Source organism: Amblyomma maculatum, chromosome 11 (assembly GCF_055883805.1).
Source record: "Amblyomma maculatum isolate TAMU_Amacu chromosome 11, ASM5588380v1, whole genome shotgun sequence".
NCBI lineage: Eukaryota > Metazoa > Arthropoda > Arachnida > Ixodida > Ixodidae > Amblyomma > Amblyomma maculatum.
The window spans coordinates 74590635-74600487 of NC_139354.1; the positions used below are offsets into that span (position 1 = coordinate 74590635).

At 41.0% G+C, this 9853-nt stretch overlaps 1 protein-coding gene across 1 annotated transcript in view; it reads right to left on the minus strand.

Moving 5' to 3' along the window:
* LOC146174178 (uncharacterized) overlaps positions 1-8632 on the minus strand; it is a 28435-nt gene extending 19803 nt beyond the window's left edge. Inside the window, exons 1-2 of the mRNA XM_084584280.1 lie at positions 7836-8632; positions 4166-4199 (exon numbers count right to left, since the gene is read on the minus strand). Of these exons, the coding sequence (XP_084440406.1) occupies positions 4166-4199; positions 7836-8063 (262 nt within the window). The 5' untranslated portion in view covers positions 8064-8632. The remainder of the gene's footprint in view (positions 1-4165; positions 4200-7835) is intronic.
* Between the last annotated feature and the right edge of the window lie 1221 nt (positions 8633-9853).

Consider the following 9853-nt stretch of genomic DNA (forward strand, 5'->3'; position numbering starts at 1 on the left):
CAAGCATTGAGGCCTACGATAATGTGCTCTGAGGTCGCTATTCAAAGATATGTAGCGCTTTATTCTATATTTGAATCACTAATGTTTTAACATTTTTAGTCGATAATCATTTAAGTTATCAGATTATACTCACTCTCAGCAGTATATATCGAATCATATACTTCTCTATGTATTTTAGATTTGCTCGGGTACTGAACAGAAGTACCCATCTGGAACTCCACCTGGGCACCCGTAAGTAAATGCAGGCAAAGCGCAGAGGCGTATCTCTGCTGTACATCATTAGCGCACGTTAAACATTTTGATTTTGCTGAATTTTTGTGCACAGTCGTTCGCAACGCAACCAACCTCTTTTCTCCTCCTCCGTTCTCCCTTCCACCCTTCATTTAATTTTGTATAAAACCAATTTACACTTTTGCTCATAAGAAACGTAAGACGCCTTACCTACTTGACCTCTACCGGACGTTAAAGGTCATGGCAGCCGAGGCAGTCGATATCGGTGTTCTAACCCCTGAATAAATAGATATTATACTCTTAAAGAGGCGTCTTCACCCCTTCAGGCATGTTCCCTTCCTACGCTGGGGACCAGGGAGCCGACAAATGGCACTGACACTTTGTGGCTTTTAAAGCAATACCTTTAAAGACTCTGTTCGCCAAAAATGCGGAGTCGGCGGCCGTCCGCCGTACGCCAGCGCTGGTATCGTGAGTGAAAAAGCAAGAGCTAGCACTACCAGTCGCTAGCTGGCAGTTGACATAGCCGTGCACTAACTGGATGTAGTGTCGCCAGACATAACGTTTGTATGGACTTGCCGACTCGGGCCTCACCTTTCATATGACAGGGTGATACAACAATCAGCTTTGCAGGACCCCTGTCTTCACGTTACCTCTAGGTCATGTATGCATCTTCTTGTGGCACGAATAAAGCGGGGCTTTATATGTTGGCTTGTAGCCTGCGCTATCCCTTCATAACTTAAAGGTGGAGCTTATGTAGTCTTCATACGTTTTCATGACCGGGAGGTAATTTGCCGTGTCTTAGCAGAGCGATAAATCCTACGGGGGAGAATTTTAAGAATGTTTCAGGCCCGCCACAGCCTTATCAGGATTGCAATCGCATAAAATGCGTTGCCTGTTTTGACTCCTCACGAAGAGATTGAGTTGAAATCTTGTCATTGCAGTATGTATGGGTGCAAAATTGTGCATGTCTAGGAGGGGGTGTTGCTTTAGTCTGAAAATATATAAAAAGAAGTGAAACGATGTATTCAAGCTTCGCGATATCAGCTAATAAATCACCAGACGCACATAACCTAGTTCAGTGGTAAGAAAGGGATCGTGAAGAAAGAGGAAATAAGAGAGGTTAGCCGCAGCAGGAGAAGGACATGATAGGTTAGAATAAAACAGGTATTTATACTTTAATGCAAGTAACTTGTTGCTACTTCGAGCAGATTTATTGAGATCTGCCTATTGATTTGTGTAGTTCGGAGATTTGTCTGCCGTATTTATACTGGGGCGCTATTTTATTCCATAATTAGATAGGCTCTCTAGTCGACCTGAGCTCGGGATACAGCACTGTCTAGCATTCGAAGGAATCTCTGACTTCTTGGTGCAAGGCCTCAACCCCAAGACGGTTTTAACAAGCTGGGGTGAACATTGATTAATCGCATTTATTTGACTGATTTTCAGTATTATATTTGCAGAAACGACTTGGCGATTATTGCAGTTTTTTATACTGTTCGAGAAACACTGATTTTATATCCAGTAGAGGTGCAAATTACGAAGATGTCGATATTTACTTCATTGCTCTCTTCTTAGAACTTTTATTGATCACTGCCATTACTAAATTAAATTCATGTTCGGAAAAATTATTGTTCTACAAAAATAAACCTTCGGTGCTCTGCTGTTGGCATAAAAAGGCAACCATGTGCGTATTGTGCATGCGTTTTCGCATTTGCTCTCTTTGTAAATGACAAAAAATAGTGCCACTAGGAGATCCGCTGCCTAAAAATACAACGGCTGTCTGCAATCTCCTTGTGCAAAATTTGAAGCCCAATGCGCTCGACGAAAATATAACAATGTTGTTTTAATCACATTAATCCGCAAATAACTATGTGAGGCATCACAGCAGGTCTGAAAATTACTACTCTAAAAGGAAATATAATATTTTTTTTCTGTGATAAATAGCTAAACTGCTATTTTATACAATGCTTGAAGTTATCTGAAATTCTCTGGACATAATTACCAGAGTATTTCGTCGCGGACATTTATAGTGCTTCGTTTTTCACGTCACTCTGTCATTGGACGATTTTAATGCAACAGTCGCATTCAGCCTGTCTGCCGTGTGATTAGGTAAATTACTTTTACGATAAGGACGTGTTTGTTACGAATGTCAAGCAAGACAGTTGACATTAGGATGTCGTTTTCAGCATGTCTTCAACTGTGGCAGACTGCGTTAGTAGAATCAATTTCTGAAGCCAAATTATTCTGGACTCTAATATTCTAGAGCACTAGGCAGCTGTATCAATGCAGAAGCGATTAAATCACGACACTCGCGCCCTGGTTATCAATTGAAAAAAAAAACAAACGAAATGACACATGTCTGCTCTCTGATATTAGGCCTCGTGGGAAAGGGCCCATTCTGTTCAAGAAACATAGATACATCAACAAAATGCCTTATAAGGCCTACTTTTATCTGCTGTTTCTCATTTCTTCTCGAGGCAATGCCAGTGCATTCTCTTTTGTCACGACAAAATTTTATTTTGCTTGCCATCCTTTACATGATGGATGGCCTTCTGAGGACGTGAAAAAGGCACCACTGATCGCCACTCAGCATACCTCGCCAGTAGAGTAAAATGAGAGTCATCTTTAGTTGAGTCACTATGCACTTTCACTGGCTTCGTCTTTACATCCTGAATATTCTTTCTAGAAACCACACGCAGGACGAAATTATTCATGCGATCGCACTGTCAAGTTGGTACAACCGGGAAAACAATCTTTAAGGACTACCTGTAAATGTTCTTAATTCCATTCCTTAAAGGGAAGTTCCGTCTTTATCGGATATAATGGCGTCGCCGTGCGAGCTAGATTTCTGAAATCAGAAATAACATTTTATTGCGGTAGCAATACTACACCAGGTTTCGCCTCGTCGCGTAGCACCGGCCGTAGCCACCTTTGATATAGAACAGCCGCGAAGAATAAGAATATGGCGAAGAATAAGAAGAAGACTAAGAAGAAGACGATGATGAAGAAGACGAAAAAGATGAATAAGAGAGAGAAGTCGAAGAAGACGAAGACAAAGAAGATAAAGAAGAAGTCGAAGAAGAAAAAGACAACGAAGAAGAAGACGTGCCTTCGCTCGACATTCGTTTCGGCAGTATTGAACCCTTCTCATTAATATGTGGGCTGGTAGCTTACACTCTCGCGTCTTACTCTTAAAGGATAACCTTAAGTGTCCCCAATAATGTATCGCCTTACACAGATAGGGCGGGTAAGGGAATAATGTAGCAGGCAAAAGAAGCTTTCGCTGGTGCTAGCACATTTCAACTAGGGTTAGCCAGACCTAAACCACAACTAACTTTTGAGTTTTGTGCACAGTAAGTCAGTAAAGTGGGGCTAAAGGTGCATCAGTCACGACAGGAATCTGATCGCCTGCCTATTGCTAAGATGAAATGTGACATTTGAAAACATTGGTTAAGGTAGAAAACATTTCTACCTCAATAGACGAAAAAATTCATGAGATAAGCTTGCTTTATAACCACGTTAATGCGAACGTTTGAAGCGACCCGCAGAAGCCAAAAATCTGCTAAACTCCACCGAGTCCTGTTCTAATCGTCTATTGTGGCGTCCAGAGCAAGGTTAAATTTTTCAGTCTTGCTTCCGTATGGTACTTGATGTGAAAGTATTCAGTTCAGTCGTTCAGTCGTGTCCGACTCTTCGTGACCCTATAGATCATGTCACGCCACGCTTTCCGGTCTTACCTATATAATAAATTACCTATATAATAAGTATTACCTATATCATAAATTATGATAGCAGTAATACTTATGTTCACAAAAATATTTGTGTGCTTCAAGAACATGCCTCCAGAGAAATAGACAACATTAGGCACCGATGCTTGCGCATTACTTTCCTGAGAGCTTGACCAGGTAAAAAGCAGTATAAATAGTGCACTCACCGAAAAAGGCGCTTTGCACTTCTTGGGAATAAACCTGGAAAGTCAGTAACTCGTGAGTGTGGGCATTTTACCTGTGCACTGCAGCTCAATTGAAACATAAAATATAATTTACCTTTGTCCTCATTCAAACTTTTATTCACTCAGCACTGTAGAGGCGAAAAAAGAAATCACGCTAAGAGTAGTTTCAAATTCCTTGGCCATCCAAATACACTGGAAGCGAAAGCAGAGCGTGAAGTACTGTTAATGTATTGGTCAGTACATTCAGCCTTCCTGCTTGCACTGTGCGGCAAATATATGTCTATTAGCTTTCCGACTGCCTCAATTTTGTTGCGACTTGCGGCCTCTTTATCTGGTGAGCGCAGCTAGTCTCCGAAATTCTGATCTCCGATGCCCCTCTACTAACCTATGCATTGCCAGCTAAACCAACCCTCTTATACAATATAGCTCGTTATGATCTTAACGAGCTATCGCTTAGGTTGGCTATGCGTCACAAGCCCTGCACACGCCTGTAGGCTTTCTCTTTTGAAGATCCAGAATAGAAAAAAGAGAAAAATGGCTGCACTGTATGAAGAACGACTGAATAAGGTTTGTGGGGGATGCTTAGTATACAAACAAAGCCAAAGTTTCTACAAGAGGACTTGTCATTGTCTGACGAGTCCTGTGAGGAAACTTTGGGTTGGCCTGTAAAGTGAGACTCCACACAAGCGTTTGTTCAGCTCGCCTCCATTTTAAGTATGATAGGATTTCCTAGTGTTTCCTCCATTATACACCCTGCTCCAGTCTTCCTTTTAGACCACACCCTTATTATGTGAGACTGTCTTGCTCACTACGGTTTTGTAAGTTTATGTTTAACCTTCTCAGTATGTACTCCTCCCGGCCCCGAAAATCAGCACGATAAAACAAGGGTTTTAATTTATTATTCTTGAGCGATATAACTACACTGCTGCCGGTTTATGTATAGCATGTGCCTCAAGCACTCAGCTATAATTCCTATATTGAGTAATTTTGTTCTCACAGTTCAGACATCCAGTGTCAGCCTGCACTATTACTTCCACTGCATCTCGGCCGGCAGTATATTGCTAATTCTTTGCTTCGCACACAGAAGAACATTGATTTCTGATTTTCTCGAATATATTTTATACCGGAAGTTCCTGTCGATACTCAAAATTGCTTATTGGGTTCTCTACTATGACAGGTATATATGCAAAGCAAGCGCCAATATTTAATTTCCTAAGGGATGTTTAATATACATGACCTTGATCTAGTATTCCGGCTTTAATCCTGAAGATACCTCTGTAAACAACCGAAATATTATGTTGGAATCATTGTGTCTCTGTTATCGACACTATTCATTATTTGCATTGTATAACATATTTTTCATCTTTACAACATTTATTTACAACATCGTCACATATTTATCGCAACGTAAAGCTTTTCGCAATATGAGTGTAATATTGTGGACGAATAACTAATATTTGCATTTGGATTACACACTTTAACTGGAACAATTTAGCTATAGCGAAGGGCTCTCAATTCTAAATGCACGATAACGTTATACATTTTCTCGCTTCGTCATCTGAACGATTTTGAGGTTTTTAGAGAGAGGATAAAGACGGCAACTAACTTCTTTCGAGTAAGAGTGAATAAATGTCCGTTTGTGATAATCATCGTCATCATCGACCGGTTTAAACCCACTGCAGGGCGAAGGGCTTTCCTGTATGACTCCATCTAACCCGGGCATGTGCTGGCTGCCTCCACATCACCTCTAAGAACTTTTTAAGATCATTCGCCCGCCTTACTTACTGCCTCCTCCTGTTACTTTTTCCTTAGCTTGAAATCTCATTTCTTACACTTCGCGGCCACCGGGTATACTCATTTTGTTTTCGGGTATGTGGCTCTTTGTATGCAACTTCTATTAGGCAAATAAATACGTCCTTATGGCGAAGAAAATAGTGCAAATCCGTCACTACTCCACAAGTTTACAAGTTACTATTTTATTAGTGAGTCAATGCTCTGATAATTCACGGCTGTAATTCATTTGGAGAACAAAGTTTAAATTCCTTCACGGTGTACCTTTCTGCAGATGCTAAGAAATTCGTCCCAAATATCGAAGAATTCCAAAGAATAAAACAACAAAGCATGCTAAAGTTTCTTTCAGCCAGAAATTCGCATTATGGCCAAATCGCAAAATATTAGCCTATATGACGCCTTTAGGATTCTCCGTGCAACGTCTACTGAGTACACAGGCTACATGATTTCATTCATAGAAGCCATCGCGCTCATTCAGGCTGCGAAATACCGCCACACAGCTCAGCCCGAGCCTTTGCCTTTGATGCGTGTTCTTTGTTGTTGCCTTTTTAATGAAGCAACGCTTTGTTTAAAATGTACCACGCTTTCAAACGGCATTATCATGTTTCTCTTTCCAGGCGTCGTGGTGTGTCGGAAAAATGGAATTCAGTTTAGAGTTGAAGCTTTCTCGCTCCTTCCCATAGCCGTTTATGAAGCACAAAAAATTTGGCGCAAGCTTAGCTGGTAAAACAAAAAAAGGTGTAGGCGCCATTTCATACAGTATATATCTGTGGATAATAGTTATGTACTTTTTTTTAGTGGATAGTGTAAGAGGTGTTCACATCTGACATAGTTTTGAGATACGAGAAGCTATCATTGCGAATAGGTTTGATCGTAGGATTGGGATTGCGTTTGGCACAAATGAGTCACCATCGGTCTCTAACACATTGTGGCGCACTTAAAACGATGAAAAATTTGCCACAATTTTTCCATTTCCTTTTCACCATTCCTAGGTTCAGGGCGTCTAAATTTGTTCAGTTCCCTATTATAACAGATCGCAAATACATAAGGGCGGCAGGCATAATTTGTAAGTCTGCGTTCGTTCTGCATTCTTTTTCTTTAGTTCCGTTCTTTTCGCGCCGTTCAGTTTTTCTACAATGAAGAAAGGTTCATTGCAAAAATATATATATTTTTTTTCGCCTGCCTTCAAAAAATTTGAACGAGGCTCGTTATAACTGAGAAATTTTCTGATCCTTTGTCGATGGCAACTTTCACGTAGGTACACGTGACAGCGAGGAGGTGCTTTCTACATATTAGCAGAATGTGTTACGAAAAGCGACAAGACATACAAAGCACTTAAAATTCAAGAATAATCTCTACTTTTCCGCTGTGGTAAATAAATATTACAAGTTACAAGCACGATTCCACAAATTGAAACAGCCAATCGTTATTTATTTAAAATTGAAAAATGCGTAATGCCTGAAGCGTTTCAACTAAATTAAAGACCTAGTTAATTCTTGCGTTTAAACTCAGGGTGAGTGATGTATGTTTCACATTCGCACTCTTTTTCTTCGGTATGTGATCAGTGAACATCTTATGTGGTGCGCTGATATTATGAAAGCGAAATCGATATTGAGATTCACGCTGCCCACAAAGAAATAAATGTCTTGTATCTATTTAGTGTAATCTCCTTAACACGAGCAATGCTCCTCAAGAACAAAGTATTTATGTATGGAGAGTTTTTATTTTAATTTTAAGCGCTCTTTTTTAGGCATATTTCGTCTTCAGATTTGTGGTTTTGAACACTTACACCTAAATATCCTGTATAATTATCCACCGCGGATGGCGTTGTAAAAATTCAATTGAATCACCAACAGCTCACCTTCTTGCCAGGACGTAGCGCTAAGAACGTGATGACGGGGCCCACAATAATGAGCGATACGACAAAAAGAATCTTCAGTATCCATATTGCGGTCTGTCGGCGCTGCTGTTTCTTCTTCCACTGCCTTAGTTGAGATGCGGTCGTTACGCCATCCGCATTGTCCACAAGTTTGACCAAAGCCTGAGTAGAAGAATACTGCACTCCCAGTGATGACCTGTCATTCTCCATTCTCCGTTTGAAGTGGTATATAAGACCCGCTGTTGTATTACAATTTACGTTAAGCAGTGAAGCACAGTACAAAACTAAGCATTTACACGGAACAATGCTAACACAAACCTAGATGGAAGGCTGTATCTGGTCGATAAGTAAGTGCGTTCTTCAAGAGTCCCACAGGTTGCCTCAAAGCGTTAAATGAAATAGTGTAATGGTCTTGACTTTACCTAAACAAAGCAAGGAGATTCCAAATTCGCAGCAACGTTCCTGAGAGAAGTTTAACGCAATAGTATTCAAACCATTTCTGGAAATTAAGCTGCACCCTGTTTTATCCTTTAACAGTATTCCTAATGCCAAATTCTCAGAAGTCCAAATCAATGTTGGAGGTTATTTTGTCACCGAGTTCCGCCCATCAAAAAAGCGCTGCGGCCTGAGGCAAAAATTAGGAGGGAGCATGCAAAGGGCAGTGCAATATTCAAGCTAAGCTTCGCAGCTGACCACCCGTAGGTTCTATTCCCTGGCTCTGCGCACAATGGCAACACGCGAGCAAGCGGCGCTGAGAATAGAGAAGGAACTGCGTCGAAGGGTGGAAGCTTATCGTATCAGACCTCCGAAACGGAACACGACCGATGACGACGTTTGCCGGCGCCACCGCATTTGGACAGTCACTGGTCCCCATTAGCCGGCAACGGAAAATGGAAACAGGATATGACGCCTTTTCAAAAGCAAAACAACAAGCGTTGTGCATCAACGGTTTGGTGTACCGTGATATCGATGTAGTTATTTGAAGCGGCCTCGGCACAGTGGTTATCATAACATTTTTTAAATCCATATTGCAAAACCCAAGGCGCCTGTATCTGGGAGACTCGGCGCTGAGTACTGACATCCTTCATACTGGTGCACTTCATACGACAATAGTGGTTGCTATAAAAAAAGGGCTTTGGTAAAAATTGAAAAAAATGAATAAAGGAATAAATTAAATACATTAAAAATGAAAATTACAATTAAAACGAACAAAAAATTTCGGTGGTAGAAATTGCACGAACAATGCATTGTTCGCCTGCCTTGGACGCGAAACATTACCAAGGCACGAAATGAAGCAGCTGTCATTGCTGTTTCTTCTAATCCACCTGCCGATTTTAATGCTATGAATAGACGTTTTGAAGTAGAGAAACCGAGCCAGCCGATACAAAAATTATATCTGATGGTATACTACAGCTTGTTGCCAGCTCTCGAGAACTGCCACTGACATTCTAGTTGCCTATGAGCCCTATTACATATAAAGTATTTTAACAGAACATGTTTCGCAGCGCTTGCAATTTTCCCAGCGCTGGCTGTTTAATCGCGCTCTGCTACAGAGCAAGTAACTGCCCGTAAAGAGGGAGTTCCGATGAAAAATGCTCAGGAATAAAGCGTGAAAGTATATTATAAACGACACATGGAACAACGATGGCATGATCTTATTTACAATTAAAACTTGCTTATAATAGTAAATGCTAGAGAAAGTACTATAATCCCTGACGGCTCGGATGGCATGATATTGTCACGTGGTGGTGACCAAGGTCGATGACACAAATGAAGAGTCAGTGATTGCACTGAAGAAACTCTTTATTGGGCTGACTTGAGCCCGCAAAAGAACTAAGCAACCCGGCGGCGGCGATAGCAACAAACGTGCTTGTCGATCGCCGAACAAAGAATGCCCTTCACACTAGTCAACGCTCAATTTAGAGGCTGCTGAGAACAATCTAGATAAAGTCGCAAACTGTTACTAGCACAACTTGGAACATTGCAGAAACATACGCAAG